Source organism: Canis aureus, chromosome 5 (assembly GCF_053574225.1).
Source record: "Canis aureus isolate CA01 chromosome 5, VMU_Caureus_v.1.0, whole genome shotgun sequence".
Lineage (NCBI taxonomy): Eukaryota > Metazoa > Chordata > Mammalia > Carnivora > Canidae > Canis > Canis aureus.
Window position 1 is genome coordinate 20,429,381 of NC_135615.1, and position 22,516 is coordinate 20,451,896.

The 22,516-nt window shown below is 33.3% G+C and overlaps 1 protein-coding gene and 1 long non-coding RNA gene across 8 annotated transcripts in view; one reads left to right on the forward strand and one right to left on the reverse strand.

The window, feature by feature from the left end:
* TRDMT1 (tRNA aspartic acid methyltransferase 1) overlaps positions 1-18,446 on the forward strand; it is a 74,905-nt gene extending 56,459 nt beyond the window's left edge. For 5 of the 7 annotated variants that reach the window (XM_077897057.1, XM_077897059.1, XM_077897058.1 and 2 more), the window contains 9 exons: positions 1,615-1,691; positions 3,858-3,929; positions 4,503-4,568; positions 5,329-5,398; positions 6,891-6,974; positions 8,632-8,975; positions 10,738-10,795; positions 11,825-11,954; positions 17,944-18,446. In XM_077897057.1, coding sequence (XP_077753183.1) covers positions 1,654-1,691; positions 3,858-3,929; positions 4,503-4,568; positions 5,329-5,398; positions 6,891-6,974; positions 8,632-8,975; positions 10,738-10,795; positions 11,825-11,954; positions 17,944-18,044 — 963 coding nt within the window. In that variant the 5' untranslated portion in view covers positions 1,615-1,653 and the 3' untranslated portion in view covers positions 18,045-18,446. Of the gene's footprint in view, positions 1-864; positions 924-1,614; positions 1,692-3,857; positions 3,930-4,502; positions 4,569-5,328; positions 5,399-6,890; positions 6,975-8,631; positions 8,976-10,737; positions 10,796-11,618; positions 11,725-11,824; positions 11,956-17,943 lie in introns of those variants that run through there. The other 2 variants (XM_077897060.1, XR_013379406.1) reach the window with 2 other exon arrangements.
* Positions 1-22,516, reverse strand: part of LOC144313789 (uncharacterized) — a 112,735-nt gene that overhangs the window by 61,895 nt on the left and 28,324 nt on the right. The gene's annotated exons all lie outside the window — the stretch shown is intronic.

Sequence of the window (22,516 nt, forward strand, 5' to 3'; positions counted from 1 at the left end):
ATATTTAGTTAGGAAGTCAGGAAGTTGCTTATCACAATAGCCCAGTGTTGACAGGTTCTTTAACTTGAGTAGGATGTGCTGCCTAATACTGCTCTGCTCTGTGTTTTCTGACAGACTGGGCAGTGCATGATCTTCACATTGTTTCCCTAGATTCCAGGGTTTCAGAGGTGCTGTAGGAACTTTTCAGTAAATAATTTTGCTTTTATTTTACATATATACCTTCAACTACTGAAAAGCCTGTGATTTAAAAATGATAGACACGTACATTCAAACTTTTAATACAATAGAGACAACCAATGTGTTCCCCAGGTTAATTCACTCTTTACAGAACTCAGAATAAAGCTTGTCCTGCTTTATTCATGTCCTTGAACTTAAGAAACGTGTCATAGAATTAGGAAAGTTGTGATTCTAGTCTTGTTGCTTGTTTCTGGTGAAGCATACACACTGAGAATTGGAAAACCCATGGCTTGTTTCTCTGTACAGCAGACCCCCCCTTATCCACTGGGAGTGCGTTCCAATACCCCAGATACCTGAAATCTCAGATAGTCCTGAATTCTGTATATATACCATCTTTATTCCTGTATGTACATACCTATAATAAAGGTAAATATAAATTAGGCACAGTAAGAGATTAACAACAATAACTAATGATAAATAGAACAATTACAACAGTATACTTTAGCAAAAGTTATGTGATTGCAGTCTCTTTCTCTCTCTCTCTCTCCATATATATTGTACTCACCCCTCTTCTTGCGCTAGTGTAGGATGACGAGATCCTGCATGATGAGATGAAGTGAGGTGAATGATGTAGGCATTGTGACATTAGGGTTAGACTACTAGTGACCTGACCATAAGTCAGAAGGAGGATCATCTGTTTCTGGACCCAGATTGACTGGGGAAACCACAGAGATGGACAGACCACTGTACTGTTTTTATCTTTTCATCTATGAAATTGATGCACATTTTCAACTACTTAGCCCAATAGGGATTATATTCATTAATCTTAACTGTTACCTTTTGAAGTTTTTTGACTACACACGACTATAAAATAATATGATAATTATGGATATCTGAAAATGGGACTTTTTTCATTTTGTAATAATTTAACAGAGACCTTACTTGGGCGGGGGGGCGGGGCAGATAGTGACTGGTCAGTGTACATTTCCTAAATATAAAATATTATTGATAGAAAGGTCTTACACATTCTCTTAGACCCTATGCTAAGAATTCTTTAATTATAAATGAAGTTCTCTATGTTTCACTCCAGAAAACAAAGCGGTGTTAGACTTGAGGTGCCACAGAGGTGTGAAAGAGTTAGGATTCAGGAAATTAGCGTTCCAGCTCTGCTTTGGCTGGCTCAGAGTCTTGGGGGAAGCCACTTAGTTTTTCATAGCTTCAATTTACTTCTCCAACTTTCTTCATGAGATTGCTTTGGAAAGTTAGTTTAACTGAAGTTAATTTGAAAAATGTTAAGTGTTATATAAACTTTTAAGTATTATAAATAAAACTATTAAGGGTTATAATTTATGATATATTCAGTTATAATTAGCATTTTTCCTTCTTCACTATTCTATGCATCTTTTTATATTTTTTCCCCAAATGTTTGTTCCTTAGGGCATTACACTAGAAGAGTTTGACAAATTGTCTTTCAATATGATTTTAATGAGCCCTCCCTGTCAACCATTCACCAGGTATGTATAATAAATATTTCTTTGTTGAGGAAGAGTACTTTCCAGGAATTCATTAAATCAAATTTACCATGGTTTCAAGCGTGGACACTTTGAAGACTATTAGCTGCATTTTTATAATTTTGACAATCTTCATAAATAATTCCTCTTATCTACTCATATTTATAATTCAGCATTGATCATAAAGGACATAGCAATTACTACCAAATGAGCAAAGCGGTTTCATCAATAGAAGATATGCAGAGACTGTCTGGGACCTCTTTTATATTGACCTAAGATATTTACAGTATTTATTTATGACCTAAATTACCTTAAATTAATTAAACTTATGAGTATTCAGGAATATCTTTTTAACTGGTTAATAAAGTAAATGTCATATTCAATTTTAAATTAATGTTAAATTTAAAAGCTAATTAAGAATGTGTTTATGAATTTTATGTTTCTCAGAATTTATATATATATATATTGAGTAATTCTGACTTTTTATAGCTGTATTGTAATTCATTTTTTTATTATACAGTATTTGGCTGTGTGTTTCAGGGAATTATATCTTAGATGAAATCTTGATTAATTCATCCTCATTTAGATATTTTTAGTTATCTTAAATAATAGTAACAAGCCTCTGTCTTACAATGGAGTATGCTATTTAATTTAACAAGCCTATGGAATAGGTGTTTATATTATCATCATTTTATAGGTGAGAATATGAGGCATAGAAAGATTAAGTAACTTTCTTTAAGGCCATATACTTAGAAAATGTGAGAGCCAGGATTTGTCAATTATTTTATAATTCCTATTTAAATACTTAAGATGATTTTAAATGGGATGTCACATGTAATAAATATTCTGATTTAAATGAATATTCTCATGCTTAATTTCCATCTAAGTTTTGCTTTATTTAAACAACTCTATAGGAAATTAATTCCCCAAGGATTTATTGTGTCCTTGTGAGCCAGGCATTGCTTTTGATACTGTAGTTCCCATCCTCAAGGAGCTTATAGTCTAAGGGAAATGATTGACAAATAATTATCATATCATATGATACAAACTATGTGATAAATGAATTCTAGAAGTGCTGTGAGAACACAGAGGGGAAAATGGCTTGCTGCATGGTAGGAGACAGGAATTCTCTGAGAGGCAATATCTGAACTGTGTCTGAAAGCAGATTGGGAATTTATCAGAAAAGGCAGAGGGCATTCCATGTAAAGATGCCTCCAAGCATATGCAAGCATATGGCCTGTTGAACTACAGTGAGTAGGAGGCACAGAACAGAATGCAGCCCTAGCACTGCGCAGCCTCATGTATTACTGCACAGGGCCTCCTGTGTCTTCCCTACTACCAGCAGCCCAACTCCAGCTGCTGGTGGCAGCAGTAACTGATTCTGTAATACTGTCATAATTGCAACCCTGAGAGGAAAGGGACACAAGATTTTTGAGGTGTCTATTCAAGTTTACTCTAAGTCTCCATCTGAGTCTCAGATCCACAGATGATTCTGGCCCTGCTGGAAGGTATGAGGGAACTGACAAGTGATGTCAAGTCACTAATCTAAGACAATGAAGCTAGTAAATAACCAGGTCTTAAACCCTTGTCCTCTGTTTCTACTACCCAGGCCCAATCCAAGTCTTCGTTTCTGCTTGATTCTCGATCACATTGAAAATCAGGCATTCAGGTTAAGTCTCTACTATTTACATTGGACGAAATTGGCTTTGTCTTACCTAACTATGGTCCATGTAGATGGTGGTTAGTTATCAATTCCATGACTCTATGTTGCCACCCTACCAAGCAGCTCATTCATCTGACCTTTGTTGTCTCATCTGGGACAGAGCAAAAGGTGTAATCAGCCAGTTGTGTGTGTGTTTCCTAAACAAAGTGATTTTAAGAGGGTAATTGAGGTTATTCTCTATTGACTATTTGTTCTTCTCAGTTCTTTGCCTCATGTAAGTCATTTGGCATATTGTTTTATAATATATATATTTATTAGGCAAGGGTTTTTTTTCTTTTTAATTAAGTGAATAAATGAATTTTGTTCTCTATAGCAACAAAGATAATATTTTTTGTGAAGACCAACTACTTTTAGTTCTCTCAGTTTTGATGTTTTAAAAGTGATTTCGTATCTTTCTATAAGTAAGATTCATGGTAAATTTTACTTGTACCTTCTTTATCCTTTAGAATTGGCCTACAAGGTGATGTGACTGATCCAAGGACAAATAGCCTCTTATATATTCTAAATATTCTCCCAAGGTAAAAACTTAGATTTTTGTATATATATACCTTAAATTTAAACCTTTGGATTTGGAAGAATGTGATATTTGTCATTTTATAGAGATTAGCAGCCTTCAGATACTGCGCATGCCTTTTATATTCTTCTGCCCTGATAGAATAACTGCAAATGTTTGCCAATTCCATGGTTGCCCCTACAGTGAGTGACAGGGAATTACAGTCTAATAGCTAAATTCTATTGCCTCTCTCAAAATAAATGCAAATGATGCTAATGTTAGTGAATGTTGTTGCCCAAGGCCTGCAAACTGTGCTAACCCTAGAAGCTGCCATTCTATGTAAATGGCAGCCCTGAACCCATGTTTTCTGATAAAGTTCAGTGGAAATGAACATTAAATGTTAATTTCATTAGCTATGCCATTTTTATGGGGAAAATGAATAAAATGTAAGTTGTCTCTATCCTCTATAAAATCCTTTTATAAAAAGGGAGGATTTAGAAAATTACTTAATCTCATAGTTCCCACAAGGATTTTCTTTACTTCTTACTTCTTAGCAATGACATGTTTAGAATTCCATTTGTTTTTGTTTTTGTTTTAGATTACAGAAACTACCAAAATATGTTCTTTTAGAAAATGTCAAAGGTTTTGAAGTATCTTCTACAAGGTAAAAAAGTATCTGCATTGTGTCCATTTTAAACTTGGTATATTGTAGAAACTGTTGTGCAATAAAGATCTTAAATCCATACAGTCTGACATTTTATATATATATTTTATTCGTTAATATTGATTTTGACTAATTAATAATACAAAGTTTCACAAACTTAGGTTCACCTGATTCTCCCATTTTGATATGTCTGAATTTTTGCAGAATGAGCACTCATTTTAAACAAAATGGTATTTCTCAATTTTAGTTGCTTATATTGTTGCCTGTTTCTTTAGAAGTAGGAATGTTCTCAGTAAGAAATGTTTGTGTTGATAGGCATTTTCTGTCCTGCAGTTTGGAGAAGTGTTCCTTGGGTCAGATCCCTTTCAGATGGTAACCCCAGCCAGAAAATATCCCTGTCCTTGAACCTGCTGCTATCTTATCAGGGCTCCCCCATCTGACTTGCTACAGACAGAGTTCCAATCCAATAGCAACTTATCATCAGCAATCAGTTAGTGATTCTAACTCTGGATAGAATATAGCTCCAGTTGGGATAAATTATCTGGCAGCTTTGTTTATAATAGAAATCATTTTTATATTTTTTTTGAGAAATGTAATTTCTCAAGTACTAGACTTAATAATTAAGACCTAGGATCATTCACTTCCTAAACAACTTTGGTGGAGATATAGTTTTCACATAAAATGAAGTTTTATGTATAATTTTTGTATAAGAACCCCATTTCCAATTATAGGGTTAACATTTTTTCTTTTTTCTTTTCAGAGACCTATTAATACAAACGTTAGAAAATTGCGGTTTTCAGTACCAAGAATTTCTATTATCTCCAACCTCTGTAGGTATCACAATGATCAACTTTCCCATAAATCTTCCTAAAGGGAATTTGACTCAATAAAAAGAATAGATCTGTTTTGAATAATATTATACTTAAATCTTGAAATTAGCTCAGGCATAGGTCTTTCTAAAGAATGTGGTACAGGCATATAGATTTATTTATATGTATTTTATGGAAAATATATAGCTTATAGCTTATAGAGAATATAAATTTCTTTTCACACAGAAAATAAAGGATATATATATATATATCCTTTATATGTATATATCCTTTATATATATATATATATATATATATATATATATATATATATATATATAAAAAGGATAGTGTATTTTGAAAATCTGTGCTATTTGGCTTTCCAAATCTGGTGTGCTGTAGTTTGGTAATGCTTCAAAATAATCCAAAATAGAAAACAAAATGAACATATGATAGTTTTCTGGTTAGATTTTTAGAACTATTAAAAATGCAAACACTGAAATCTTGCCATTTGCAATGACATGGATGGAACTAGAGGGTATAATGCTAAGAAAAATAGGTCAGAGAAAGATAAGTATTGTATGATTTCACTCATATGTGGAATTTAAGAATCAAAACATATAAGCAAAGGGGAAAAAAAAGAGACAAACCAAGAAACAGACTCTTAACTATAGAGAACAAATGGATTGTTGGGGGCAAGGAGGGCTGTAGGGTGAGGGTCAGTGAGGGATGGGTTAAATAGGGGATGGGGATTAAGAAGTGCACTTGTGATGAGCACCAGATGTTGTATGGAAGTGCTGAATCTCTATATTGTACACCTGAAACTAATATAATACTGTATGTTAGCTGTACTGGAATTAAAATAAAATAAAATGCAAACTTTGCTTCTATTTCATGAGTATGAAATTAAAGTAAGCAGTTATGATAAGATATTTGATCTTTTACATTACAAGTATAACTATTTTTTCTTTTATTATTGTGTTTGTTAGCTTTTTATTATCTTTAGCCTATTATATAATTATTTGCCTTGAAATTAAAAGAAAACTCGTTTCAAAAATTAGATGTACGTGTACTATGAAAATTGGCATTATGTCTGATCTCATTAAGTTTATTTCATATTTATTGCCTTCTAACTTTTAAAATTTAGTGTGTCCTCCTTTTTTAATAAGTTGAGGCAATAAATAGCCAAGAATAGCTATATTTGAATTTTATTTTTTATGGTTATTATTAATAATGAATGTGAGAATGTCTATATAATTTCTTATCTGGGAAATATAAAATGAAAATGACTCAAAGACTCATCAGATTCAATCTCTGTTCATTCGAATAAAGATACAAAGCACAATTTAAAAGGTTAAGAATTTAGTACAAAAATTAGTCCTCTACATATTAATAACAGAATTCTTTCTAGCAGAAACTAAACGCAAACCTATATGAGTTTTTTTTTGTCAGGTGTGACAGTTGATACAGATCTCTCTAATTCCCTGTCATAACCAACTGCTGTTTTCTCCAGTTTGGCATTCCAAATTCAAGGCTACGGTATTTCCTTATTGCAAAGCTTCAGTCAGAACCATTACCTTTTCAAGCCCCTGGTCAGGTATTGTTGTTATTGTTAATATTTTTATTATTATTATTAATCTATTATAAGTATATCTCAGTCTGTTAATTTATTTCAAGAACTACTTTGTGGAAGCTTATATATGTCTTACTGAATCTGTAATATAGACCACAACCTAGGTCTGTTTTCTAGGGCTTTTTCCTCTCCTGATGCTGTTTTTATTGTTTTAAACAAGACAAAAAATAAAACTTTTCTTTCATTGTTATAAAAAATATATGTTAAAAGTTAAAAAAAAAAAACTATCGTCAAAGCTGTATCCTCTTTTTCCCCTATTACTTCCCTTTTGACCATTGACTGCGTCATTTTCCCTCCGATAGAAGCCATTGATTATTTGTGTTAAAATTCAATTATACTATCTTAACAATGGCTTAACAGTATTTTAACACATTGGTTGCATTTTCTTTGAAGTCAGTGCTATTTAGCCTTAGTTGATTAAAACATAGTGATTAGTGCAAGCTAGAATAAAATGCTCAATTGCTATGGATAGGATCTCTAATAATGCAAGCAGCTGTGCATGTTTCCGTCAAAATTGCTGTGGAAAACAGAATTTCGATGGTTCAGTGAAGTTCTCCTTAACAATCACAGGTAAGGGCAGCCCCAGTGGCATGGCACAGCGGTTTAGCGCCTTCTGCAGCCCAGGGTGTGATCCTGGACACCCGGGATTGAGTCCCACGTTGGGCTCCCTGCATGGAGCCTGCTTCTCCCTCTGCCTGTGTCTCTGCCTCTCTCTCTCTCTCTCTCTCTCTCTCTCTCTCCCTCCCTCCCTCCCTATCTCTCTCTCTCTCTGTGTGTCTCTCATGAATAAATAAATAAATAAAATCTTAAAAAAAAAAAAAAAACAAACCAATCACAGGTAAGAACTCGCAAGTTATGTCCTCCTAACAGGGGATCAGTAGTGTCATTTGGGTCCCCTACCATATCATACCAATACATCTCCCTTTCCATGGTCGTCAATTCCAAAAACAATATATAAACTGTATGAACAAAGACATCAGCATTAAGAATCCCTGGAACTATTTTTCTTTTACAAACTAGGACATTCATTATGCATGGTTACATGTTTTGGAGGAACAGGGTTTTCCTATGGGACTCATGAGTACAAATAACCTTTTAGGGGAAAAAGCTTTCCCTTTTTTAATTACTAGTTTTCCTTTAGACCATGCATATGTTCCAGTTTTTCTTTTTTTTAATGAAGGGATATGGCAAACTTTGATCCAATACACATTTTCTGGAAATGTTAATGTTTCTTTCTTTTTTTTCTTTTTTTAATGCTGTGCCTTTTAATCCCATGATTTATTCATCCCAAAACTACTGTGACTTTCTAAACCTCTTTTTAAAATATGATACTAAATTCAACATACTTCCTATTGCTTTGTTGAATGTTGTTTTTATTTATAAATATGATAAGCAGTAATTCCATGAAATAAATCAGTTGTAGCCTGATGACACTATAGCTATATGATGAAAATTTATAATAACTTGTATAAATACAAGTAAATCACAATTTCTGTGTTTTTAATGACAACTCTCTAAAGGCTAAAGATATTTTTTTGTATAACATAAATTAAACGTTATTAATTTGTCTCTTATTTTTAGTAAAGCTTTTAACGGACTGTGTATTTTCCCTTAATGCCAGGTGCTGATGGAGTTCCCCAAAACTGAATCTGAAAATCCAGAAAAAAATACAATAGATGCAGAAAATAAAATTGAAAGAAAGAAAATTGAACCAAATATTTGCTTTGATAAGGGCAGACAGTGTTCTGGAAAAGAGACCATTCTTTTTAAGCTCGAAACTATACAAGAACTTGACCGGAAACATCACCAAGACAATGATCTCTCTGTGCAAATGTTAAAAGATTTTCTTGAAGATGATGTTGACATGAATCAGTATTTTTTACCACCAAAGTCATTGCTGCGATACGCTCTTTTGCTAGACATTGTTAAGCCCACTTGCCGAAGGTCCACATGCTTTACCAAAGGGTAGGTTTAAAAAGACTCTTAAAATGGTATATTTAAGATAGCCAGGTTTTTATGGCTATTATTTCTTTTAGAACTTCTCAAAACAAGAAGCATTTTACAAAATGTTTCTGCTAGAATGATTTTTTTTCCCCCTTAATTGCTTGCTTTCGTGTTCCAATAGAATGCACGAGTGAAAATTCCTTCTGGCAGAACATTATGTGCACATCCCACAAAAGTGCTCCTAAAACACAATGCCGTTTGTTTGGTGACCTTCATAAGAGCTTAATTACCCATGGTGGAAACATGGTTTGTGTAGATACTGAATTTGCTACTTTTTAGCACCTTTCTTTTTATGGCACTTCAGACCTCAAAAATTTATGTCCACTCTCATCAATATATAAGAAGAAATTAAGTTTTAATATGAAGAAATAAAATTAAATCATCTGGCGCATGTTAAAGCAAATTTAAATTTTACTCAATTTTTAAAAATAAATAATGTGGTTTTATGGTTCAAAAATCAAAGGTACAGATTGTGAGACTCCTTTTTCTGTCTCTCTCTTGCTCATCCAGTTTTCCTGCTTACATACAACCAGACATTTCAATTTACTCTCTAATCTTCCAAAGGTATTATGTGTGAGGGTTTATTTAAATATATATGTTTCAAAAAAAAATATATATATATATATGTTTCACCCCCTTTTTTAGGTAAGTGGTAATATACTGTATCTGTTATTATGTACTTTTTTCATTATATAATATCAACTGAATGTTACTATATATAAGTACATAAAGAACTTTATCGTTCTCATAGTATATCATAATGACTTTTATTGGTTACCTTTGGGTTATTTTTTGAAAGTTAATATGTTTTTTTATCGATTTTTTTAAACCTACAAAGAAGGGGAAAATCAGGCCTTTCCAGAAAATTTTGTAAAAGATCTCGATCTCTTCTTTGTTAATGCCACTCAACCTCACTTGATGAGTAACTGTTTGATTTGAATCTTCAGTCTTTATTTTCACCCACTAGTTAGCTTTCATGCGTACTATGTCCCACCTCAACCATACCAGATTTACTCTGATTTTATCATGTTCTGCCCTTGTACTTCCAGGGCAACTGATTTATTGCTTTCCATTGCCTTAAAAGACTTTACTCAGCTGTTGTCTGTTTCAAGTCTGATAAGGCAAGACTTATCAGTTTGGTAATAAAACACAACCTTGAAATTCTTTTGTAATTATAAAGATGGTATAAGGGAAGCCTTTCTATAAAAGCCTATTTTAGTGTAGATGATATCTATATATCTATATATCTATATCTGTACATATACACATACACCATACACACATATGAGAAAACAGAGGTGATGGTACAGGAGTTAAGAAATAGTAGCAATTTATTTTCACCTATATAATGTTTGGTTTAATGTGTCAGGGATGCGAATATTGAAGAGCATTTGGATATAAATCATACAATTTGGATATAAATTTGGATATAAAGCATACAAATGCATGCTTTCTAGTGATGAGCATTAAGATACTGACAATACAAAGAAATAATAATAATGTATGATTCCAAGTGGTTTTTACACAACTCAAAAGACTATGCCAGGTTTAAATAGAATGATCTTATGTCTTTCGCCCAGTGATTTTTCACTTATTTGTGTGTTTCAGACTATTTCAGAAGGATGTAACTATGTAGATTGGTTAATGCATTTCAGAAATATTTAAGAAATTTCACATTAACAAATACATTAGATGCTGCATAATACACGTGTTAATCTTACAGTTATGGAAGCTACGTAGAAGGGACAGGATCTGTGTTACAGACTACAGAGGATGTGCAGGTATTGTATATTGTTTTAGAACTAAAATATTTGAAAATTATTTTAAATAAACCTATTTAATACTTAGAATTTGAGAATATTAAAATAATTGTATATGTTAAATTGGGAATGAATATACACATTATTTTTTTTATTTCTTGTTGCTAGATGAATTTATATACAAAGAATATTTCACATTTTACTTTCTCTTTTCTTATTCTTATCTTTGCTATTCTTTTTGTTCCATAAGGAGTAAATTGAAATGCAGCATACAATATCTAATGTTCTCTAAAATGATGCACAAATATCTTAATATTCCTTTGGATCACACACTATAAAACTACCTTTTAGGGAAAGAAAGCTACAGCTTAGCAAGACTCTTTATTAATACTCCATTTGTAAACTCTTCAGGGCATCATAGTTGACAACAAGCTTGATATGCTATAAAAATATTTTATACTTTTGTATCATTTTGAAGTCAAATCACATTATTTTCTATTATGCTGAATTAAACTCTTACCATTAGTAAAATTTACCCATGGTAAAAATGCTATTAGAGGCAAATGAATGGATTTAAGAATTTATAGTTACCAGATGTATTTTATCATTTTAAGAAAATAATTTGATGAAATTGATCATAAATAGTAAATATTTTAATGATATATCTGTTAGCATTATGAAGTTGATTTCATTGGTTGATCAGGTTTCTTTTTTATCTCTTACTGTATTTCTTTATGTCGTGTTGCCATTGTTTATTTCTTATGATTTAATTTTTGAGGAATCAGAAATGACAAGTAAACAAGAAGTTTCCTAACTTGTTCAACATCAAGTTTTTTGTTTTCAGACATTTCAGTTTTGAAGTTTATATTGCCCATGATGGGCCAATTACAGAATCCATTGGAAGAGACGTTTTGCCCTGTGCATTTTGCTACTGGCTATTACAGCACACTGTATGTTCATCCTTTTTAAAGTGTCTCACAAGAGATGATCTTATCTTAACAAATCTACTGGCACTCTACTTTATCAATTATCTTGACTGTTTTCTTACAGATTGAGGATATCTACAAATCCCTTACCAATTTGTCTCAAGAGGAAAAGATAACAAAATTGTTAATGCTTAAACTTCGATATTTCACTCCTAAAGAAATAGCAAATCTCCTTGGATTTCCTTCAGAGTTCGGTATGTGGGATACACACAGACCCCAGCTTTTGTGTATTAAAGGTCCCAGAGTTCAAAAGAGACTCAACAGGTGTATTTTATGAATACATCCTTGCCCAGAGAGATGGATGTAAGGAATCTTCCTGTCCTAGTCAGACCATTTTTGACATTTTCCTTCCCTCTTCTTCCTGCTTTTGTTCCTAACCTGACTGAGTCCATTTCCTTCAGCCTCCACGCCCTCTCCTTTTATTCCACTAATGGTCTTACGTGGTTTTCAGGGAAGAAGGACCAAATCCACAGTTCTTCCCCTCTCCCCACCGATGGTAGTTAATAGCATGTCTTTCTCCAGCTTTATTTTCTTGATTCTAGAAGTCCTGTTGTAATAACCCTACACTAGATCTTGTGAAAGAATGCCTAGAAATGCCCTCTTTATGAGGAAATCAAAAAGTGGTTGAGGAATTAATTTATTTTTTTGGTGGAGAGTGTATTTGTATTTACCCTCTTCAAAGACACATACTGATCAGTTACCCACCTTTTGTCCTCCCTGTAAGTGGAGAAAAGAGAAGGTGGAGAGGTGGTCTGGGAAAGTGTTTTCCTAGCGGAAAGAAAGGGTGATTCAGGAGCACAGATGCCAGAATGGACAAGAGATTATGGTGTCTGAAGCAGGGAATCTCAAGAACAAAAATGAAGATGCAGTTGCAGAGTGCGAAGGACTAAGTCCTAACCTCCTTTGTGGTCCAGGCAATCTAGGAATTGTTGGTGTTAAGAGATTGGACATGTTGCCCTTGCCTTGTAAAGCGCCCTGCCCCATCCCTGACCCCTCCTTCCTGGTGCCTGTGCTCTCCGTGGTAGTGATGCCACCAGCTTCTTTGGCTGTCGGGAGTGTGTTGCCAGTACCTGGCTCCTGGTGACTGGGAGTGTGAGGGGAAAGACCTCCCTAATATGCTTCCAGGTCTACATAAAGAGGACACATGTGTTTGATAACACTGGGGGATTGATTGCAGAAAAGCCAAAGTCTTCTAAATCCAGTATTGTGATATTAATACAGTACTCTTTTTGAAGCAGATAATGAGTTAAATAGATCATGTTTTAAATTCTAAATAATGGACTTACAGATGAGGTTTTGGAACACACCCTTCTGTACCTTACGAATAAAATGACTATATAATTTGACTGTCCTCTTGGTAATTGGTTCTCTGAGTGTAGTCACAGCAACCAGGTTTATTTTGTAACTCTCTGCCTTTTTCTTGGTGATCTCATTCAGTCGCAAATATCCTGGGGAGTGTTATTTAAAAAAAACACAAACTTTCCTTGTCTTAGTCTATGTCACAAAATGAGTGAGAACATCATAAAACAAATAAAGAGCTAAAAATTAGACTCAGGAATTTAGTTCCCAGTCTGCCTTTTTGTTTACTTTTTTTTTTCTTTTTTAGGATGAGCAATCAAAGGTATTTTCCATAGAACTACAGAGAGAAGAGATTTACTATCTAATAACTAATTCCTACGTTTTGAGTGCATGCTTCTTTAAACAGTAGAGTCAGTGCAGAAATACAGACACGTAGCATGGACCCCAGAGTCACACTGAGGAAGTTTGAATCCTAACAGCACCTTAACCCTCTGCTTTTGTTTACCCCTCTGTAGAATGGGGGTAATCCCAGCATCAATTTCACAGGGTCATTGTGACCATTAAGTGAATTATAATATGGAAAGTGTTTGCCCACCATCTGACATACAATATAAAATTTAAATGTCAGCTTTTATTTTTAAAATATTGGACATTAATTTTGCTTTTTTAGCCTTCATAAATATTTTTTTCTGATCATTTAAAAATTGTACGTGGGTAAATTAGGATTTTTCACAGCTTTCTGAAAATATATGTATAATACATACAAGAAAGCCTTTTTAATTGCTTAAGTTTCTTTTAAAGTATGTGATATATTTGTATAATCAGGCTTGACTAATGTCACCCCTGAGCAGCACTGTGACAGAACTGTCCTTCATGTGTGCTTCCAAAATTATTGACTCTGAATCTGAAATGGGCATTGTTTGAGCTGCTTGTGCACTGTCAATGATGGATTTGTATCGATCCTTTCATACATTTTGTGCTGGTTCTTTTTGTGGCTAGTGGCGTGCATTTGTGAGATAGCGAGCTTTGGAAGAGGCCACTAACCTATACTTACGGAATGAAAGCTGTTATCTTGACCTTGTTAATGCTATGTTTCTTTGTTTTTGAAGATTGTTATTATTTTCAATGTACCCAAGTTTTTAAAAGTCACCTTTTAATTTAAAAAGTTATATCTTTATATAAAATACACAAGCACTCACACGTATATAATTTTTACAAATCTGACTTTATGCTTTCAAACCTTTCTTACTCTTTGATGTAATCTTAATAGTACAAAAGGTCATCCCTGGAATATTCTAAAAGTCTGTGATATATTTGTATCTCTGGCTAATTTGAATGAAACAATTTTTTAGATGACTAATTTACTTGCCTAAGACATATTATCTTTATAATAGCAATTTTATGGTCTTGCTCAATTGCAAATATAATTTTATTATGTAATCACTTATTTTATTACAGTAAGTATAATGTCAAGTGTTGATGAAGCAACTTTATCATAACCAACTCTTCCTTCTGGTCCTCACAAAACATACCATTTGCTTTTATTAATACTTTTTAATTATTTCCTTCATTTTGTTGTATAAATTGCTTTTCCTTTATTTAATTGCTATGCCAGAGGATACTAAATATGAAAATTGTAACTAACATTATAGTGTATACTTCATGGACAGTCTTTTATGTTGCTATTTGCAAGGCTTTGTTCTAGCAAATTTTGTATCTGTAGGCCAAATTTTGTTTGAAAAAGAATATAGCAAATGGAAGTGCAATATGAGAAAGTGTATTTGTGGAAACAGAATATAAAAAAAATACAGCTTGAGGGACTTGTATCCAGAATATATAAAGAACTCTCACAACTCAATAATAAAAAGAAAAATAATTCAACTAAAAATGGGCAAAGGATTTGAATAGATGTTTTCCAAAGAAAATAGACAAATGGCCAGTAAGCACATGAATAGATATCTTCATCATTAATTATTAGGAAAATGTAATCAAATAAGATACTGTTTCACAAAAATGACAGTAACAGTATTGACAAAGATTTTTGAGAAATCAGATCCCTTATCCATTGCTGGTGGGAATATAAAATGGTGCAGCTACTTTGAAGAACAGTTCAGGAGTTCCTCAAATGTTAGGTGTGGAATTACATTATGAATCAGCATTTTCACCCCCAGGAATATATCCAAGAGAGCTGAAAACACATGTCCACAAAAAAATATATACATAATGTTTATAACAGCATTATTCATAATCAAAAAGTAGAAACAATCCAATGTCTATTGGTAGATAACTGGATAAATAAAATACGATCTATCCATGCCATCGAATAGTGTTTAAAGAGGAGGTAGTGTTGGTACATCATGTTATGATGAATGAATGAATCTTGAAAAATGCTTAGTGAAAGAAGCCAGAAACAAAAGACAACATATGGTTCCATTGATATGGAATGTCCAAAATAGGCAAATACATAGATACAGAAACTAGATTAGTAGTTGAAGGACAGGGAGGGGCAACGGGGAGATGATTGCTAATGGATGCCAGCTTTCTTTCTTTCTTTCTTTCTTTCTTTCTTTCTTTCTTTCTTTCTTTCTTTCTTTCTTTCTTTCTTTTTTTTTTTTTTAAGATTTTATTTCTAAGTAATCTGTACATCCAATGTGGGTCTCAAACTCATGATCCCGAGTTCAAGAGTCACATGCTTCACCACCTCAGCCAGCCCAGCATCCCTCTTTATCTTTTAAGTGAGACATAATTGACATATAATATTGTTACAGTTTTAGGTGTGCACCATGATGATTTGATATGTACATACATTGAGAGATGATCACCACAAAAAGTCTAGTGAACATCTATCATCATATACATAGTTCTAAAAAATTTGTTTCTTGTAATGAGGATTTATTGTAACTTTTCAAATACACAATAGAGTATTATTAACTATAGTCCCAGGCTGTGCATTACTCAGGACTTATTTATTTTATAGCTGGAAATTTGTGCCTTCCAACCTCTTTAACCCATTTTGCCACTCCACCCAACCACCAGTTTGTTGTCATATCTGTGAATGTGATTTTTTTTTTGTATGTCTTTCCTTGCTTTGTTTCTTAGATTCCACATATAAGTGAGATCACAGAGTATTTGCTTTTTTCTCTGTCCATCTGTATTATTGCAAATGGCAACATTTCATTCTTTCCGTTATGACTGCATAGTATTCCTCTGTGTGTGTATGTGTTTGTGTGTGTGCATAGGTTGTTTCCATATCTTGGCTATTGTAAATACTGCAATGAACATGAGGTGCATATATCTTTTCAAATCAGTGTTTTCATTTTTATTCCATAAATACCCAGAAGTGAAATTGCTGGATCATATGATAATTTTATTTTTAATTTGTTGAGGAATCTTCATACTGTTTTCCATAGTGGCTACACCAGTATACATTCCCTCAATATATTTTGCATATATAAACCCCTTATCAGATTTATGATTTACAAATATTTTTCTCCCGTTCTGTAGAGTGCCTTTCTTTTCATTTTGTTGATGATTTTCTTTGCTTGGTTGTGCAAAAGCTTTTAGTTTGATGTAGTCTCATTTGTTAATTTTTACTTTTTTTTTTGCCTTTGCATTTGGATTCAGATCCAAAAATCTGTTGCCAAGACTGACTCTTACTTTATTGACTGTTTTCTTTTAGGTATTGATGGTTTCAGGTCTTACATTCTAGTCTTTAATCTATTTTGAGTTAATATTTGTGTGCCAGAGCATGATGCTTCCAGCTTGTTCTTTCCGAAGATTGCTTTGGCTATTTAGGGTCCTTTGTGGTTCCTTTTGAATTCTAGGATTGTGTATTCTACACAAATGCCATTGGAATTTTGATAGGAATTGCCTTGAATATGTAGACTGCTTTAGATAGTGGACATTTTACTAATAATTCTTCTAATCCATTAGCATGGACTATCTTTCCATTTGTATCTTTCATTTCTTTCATCAGTGTCCCCCAGTTTTTAGTGTATGGATCTTTTACCTCCTTGGTTAAATTTATTCCTAGGCATTTTATTCTTTTTGTTGGAATTGTAAATGGGATTGTTTTCTTAATTTCTCTTTCTGATAGTTTGTTGTCAGTGTATAGAAGCACAACAGCTCTTTGTATGTTAATTTGTATCCTGAAACGTCACTGTATTCATTAGTTCTAACAGGTTTTTTGGTGGAGTCTTTGGGGGTTTTGTATATATAATATGTCATCAGCAAATTGTGACAGTTTTGCTTTGTCCTTTCCAATTTGGATGCCTGTTACCTCATTTTCTTTTGCCTAATTGCTCTGGGTAAGACTTCTAATACCATATTGAATAAAAGGGGCCAGAGTGGGCATCCTTGTCTTGTTTCTGATCTTACGGGAAAATTTTTAGCTTTCTACTTTTGAGCACGATGTTAGCTGTGGGCCAGCCTTCTTTTTGAGGTAATAAAAATGTTCTGGAATTAAATAGTGGAGATGATGCAAAACTCTGTTCTAAAAGCCACTGAATTATACATTTTAAAAGGGTTAATTTTATCTCCATAAAGCTGTTATTAAGTAAAGGAAAACAACTGTGAAATAATAGTAGCCACCACTTCCTAAAGTGCTTTAAAATACAGATTTCGATGAATTTTGTGGATGTTATGGGTGTACTCATGTATACACTGAGCATAATATGTTATGTGATATGATAATATCACATTGTGTAAGCAACGTAATCTTATATTTTTGGCTTCAAATTCTCATTTGTTAATTGAATTTCATGTCAGTCTTAGGGACTTACTTATGTGAATGACCACTATGTTCTTACTAAAGGTTACATCTTTTATCTCTGGAAGTTAATATTATAAATGATTGTATTATAAATTATTATCTCTCTTTTCTAGGATTTCCTGAGAAGATAACAGTGAAGCAGCGTTATCGGCTACTTGGAAATAGTCTCAATGTGCATGTAGTAGCTAAACTAATCAAAATCCTCTATGAATAATTTAAAAATAACTCTGAAAGATGGTCGCATTATTTCTTCATATCCAGATGGTAATTCTGAAATTCTATTTTGAATTGATTTTGGTGAAATTCAACTAAACTCTCTTTATCTCTCTTTAAAAAGAAATTTGGATTTATCATAAAAATGCCAATTTTTTCCCTAAATTTGTATTACTGTATTTTGTAAAACAGAAATTATTACGTTTTTGGAGAATGTATTTTCATATGAAATTACTAAATATACATGTAAAATATTCTGTTTTACTATTATGATATTAGCAAATTTAGAACTATGGAGATTGAATGTCTATGTGAGTATTTTATGAAGTGTTGTGACAAGCGTAGTATAGTGAACCTGAGAAATTATATTTTTGTATGTTAATTAAACAAATTGCTTTATGAATCCTGTCATTTTATTTATTTGTTAGGTGATTAGTTCTTCATGCTAATATGATGATTCTAATTCTGGCCTGTTTCAAACATTGAATGTTTTACTTAATTCCAATCTTTAAACATTTCTTAATTTTATCAAAACAAATGCATATAATATTTTAAAACAAATACTCATAATTCGATGTTATACAACAGTCAGAAGAAAATGTCAGAAAAATAATCCTACCTCTTGATTACCTCTCCACTGGAAGCTACAGAAAATGGAGGTAAACATTATCTAATTTTATCTTTAATTCTACCTCCATCTGAACCCTGAAACTTCATTGTCCCTTCTTCATTTGTAAATACTTTCGTTTAGTTTACTATCATCAGAGCTTGCCTTTGTCTTCCTTCTCTGCTTCTTGTAAGTTAAATTTTCCATCAAGTCCTAAGGAATGTAGCTTGGCAGATTTTAGGGAGGAAACTGCCCTCTGACCCCAATTCATGTGACTGTTCTGTGAATTAGCTTTTTAAACTTTTTCAGTAGACTTCTTGGAATTAGGGTTTCTAATCAAACTGTTTTGTATAATAAATCCTGTCATTTTGATTTCAGTGACAAAAACAAGTAACAAAAAGAAGAAAAATTAAAAGAAATAAGACCAGAAATATGACAAAATTAAAATGATATTTTTATCTTTAAAGGATAATCATTTTGATGTGTAGAAATTAGAACCCTGTGCATTGCTGGCAGAAATGTAAAATGGTGCAGCCACTGCAGAAGATAGATGATGATTCCTTTAAAAAAATTAAACATACAGTTATCATATGACCCAGCAATTCCACTTCTGGGTATTTACCCAAAAGGATTGAAAGTAAGGACTTGACCAGGTATTTGTATACTAATGTTCACAGTAGCATTATTCGCAATAGCCAAAATGTGGAAGCAATCAAAGTGTCCATCAGTGGATGAATGGATAAACAAAATGTGGTGTATACATACAGTGGATTATTATTCACCCATTGAAAGAAAGAAATTCTGACATATGCAATAACATGGATGATCTCTGGGGATATTATAGTTGGTGAAATAAGCCAGACACAGAAGGGCAAATTTTCTATAATTCCACTTATATGGAGTACATGACAGAATCAGATTCATAGAGATAGAAAGTAGACTAGACATTACCAGGGCTTGGGGGCTGGGAGTTCATGTTTAATGGGTGCAGAGCTTCTGTTTGGGGTGGTGAAAAAGTTTTGGACATAGATGATGGTGATAGTTGCATAGCAGTGTAAATGTACTTAATACCACTGAACCATATACATAACAATCCTTAAAATGGCAAGTTTTATGTTATATACATTTTACCACAATTTAACAAAAATACCCTAATCATTCCCCACCACCATTTTTCAGAAAAACTCATAGATAAATATGGATATAGGGAAGTTGTAGGCCAATGCATATACATATCAATTATCACACCTACATTTTGTGTATAGTATTTAAAGACAAACCTTAGTACAAGTCTCAGAAATTTTAGTACACAACAATCTGAAATTATTTTGTCACACTTTCATTAGGTTCTCTTCACTGCTGAAAGAATCTTACTAATAAAAAGGTTCAGTTTTACTATGATTAAGCTATAATTATAGTGTCCTATGCCCCATTGAGCAATGTTACACAAAATAAGTGTTGAGTTCCAGTGCACCAACTATAAACCCATGAAAGCTCTGTAGAGTGTTTTCTTCCTAATTATAAAACAGAATATTACTTTGTGAATTTTTTTAAGTTATTGAAGTATATTCAATATAGTGATTCTTGCCCTAAAAAAAAAAAAGTAGCAAGCATAAAACTCACCTTAATGAAGACATATTTACAGTGTCATTTATTTAGCATATACATACATGCAAAATTAATCTTAAAAATGTTATTTTAATGAATGTCTGCTCTATGTTTTTGGTAATAAATATGCCTAACATTTGTTCTACAAATCCTGATATTTGGACTTACTGTTAATTTATGCAGTATTTTGGAAACTACAGCCTCTTCTTCTAAAAAGAACTATATGTAATGAAATCATATATATATATAACCATTTTACCATTTCTAACAGTAAACTGATTTTTAAAAAAGATTTTATTTATTTATTCGAGAGAGACAGAGAGTGAGCAAGAATGGGCACAAGCAAGGTGAGGGGCAGAGGGAAAAGCAGACTCCCCACTGAGCAGGGAGCCCTCTGCAGGGCTCGATGCCCTAACCCCAGGATCATCACCTGAGTCGAAGGCAGATGCTTAACTAAACTGAGCCACCCAGGCGTCCCAGTAAACTGATCCTTTATCTTCCTTTTTGTATCACTTCTTTTGGTGCTTTTTCAAATTGCTTGCCAAATAGTTTAAAGTTATTACCCTGCCTCATACTTTTAGTATGAGGCTACTCATACTCAACTTTTTTGGACCCCAAACTAATGAACAAGAGATAACCAAATGAATTAACACAAGCAAGATGAATCATATTGGAAAATTATTTCGCAATGGAGATAGGTAGTCATCATACTAGAAAGAGCTGGAGCTTGACAGTCTTGTGAGGCAGTAGAGCCAAATGACAGAAGGAAGGGCACAAATCACCCCATTACTAAGGGATCAGTTGACCTTCAGAACATCCTACACATTTTGTTCTGGCTCTTCAACAAGACTTGCACCTGGACACTGCCCATAAAAAGTGAGACAATACTCTGACTACCAGCCTGTTTGCTCCCCTCTCAAGATAGAGCCTTTTCAAGAGACAAAACCAGGAGTTGAAGTTGTGAAAGTCAGGACTATGCAGCACTTTTTAAAAAATTGAGGGTAGTGGGTAGGATTCCTTAACAAAAATACCAGTCTGTTTTCTGGTTCAATCTCAACATAGTTCTGGTCAGAAGTTATTCAACTAGAGGCCTCTGAGGATGGAGAAATGAAGCTAAGGACACATAAAACTGGTTAATTCTAGTGATTGCAGTGCAGAATGAAGAAGCAACTACTGTGTTGGCCCAACCTCATGTGTATACGGACAGATGCATCGTGTGTGCCAGCTGATGTGTCTGCATCCAAACTGAAGTGCCTTTTTTTGGAGAGGGAGGTAACTTTATAGTGTAAAATCAGAATTTAGGGGTGCCTGGGTGGCTCAGATGGTTAAATAAACATCTCCCTTAGGTTCAGGTTATGATCTGAGGTCGAGCCCCATGTTGGGCTCCCTGCTCAGCTGGGAGCCTGCTTCTCCCTCTCCTGCTCCTCCCCCTGCTCGTGCTCTCTCTCTCTCTCTCAAATGAATAAATAAAATCTTAAAATCAGAATTTAGAATCAAGAGGTTCCCAAATAAGCCAAGATAAAATAATAATCTAATTTTAAGTCCATGTAGATAAAGCAATTAAAATGTGTTTTCCTCAGGTGGTTATGCTATTGAAAAGATGGCTAACTTTTTATTATTTGATCTTCAGCTTGGAACTATGACTATTTTAGGTCACAAGTTATAGACTGGTTTACAAATAGCTTTGGACTTTGAAATTGAGTGAGGGTCATATGATCTCAGCAGTTTTCTCAGAGCCTGTGGTTGAACTCATTATGTAATTATGAAATTTTTCAAGACAGCCTTTGAACCTCCTTGTATTAGAACTCTCTTCCTCTCAGCTCCTAATGTGTTTCATACAACTATCCTATCATACAACTTCCTGACATTCATTTTTTTTTTTTTCATTTTTTTTCATTTATTTTTTTGATCAGCTTCCAATCCAGTCTCTTCTTTCTCCATTCATCATACCAAGATATCTCAGTATGCCTATAATATCTCATTTAGGAACCCCTTTGCACATTTTATTAAAAGGCAGTAAGAATCTGAGACATTTTCCTCAACTTCAGTTTATATCAACCTGTCAGCACCATTTTTCCTCTCATCATTCCTTCACTTTGCTACTAAAATTTTAAACCTACAGTTTTTTTTAAAAAAAAAAAACAAAAACATAGTTTCCTAGCCTCTGTGTCTCTTTCTCTCTTTAGGACTTGTAAGAATATTTTACATTAAGATATTCATGCTCTTCGAAATCTTTTGCAAACATGACCCAAAGTATT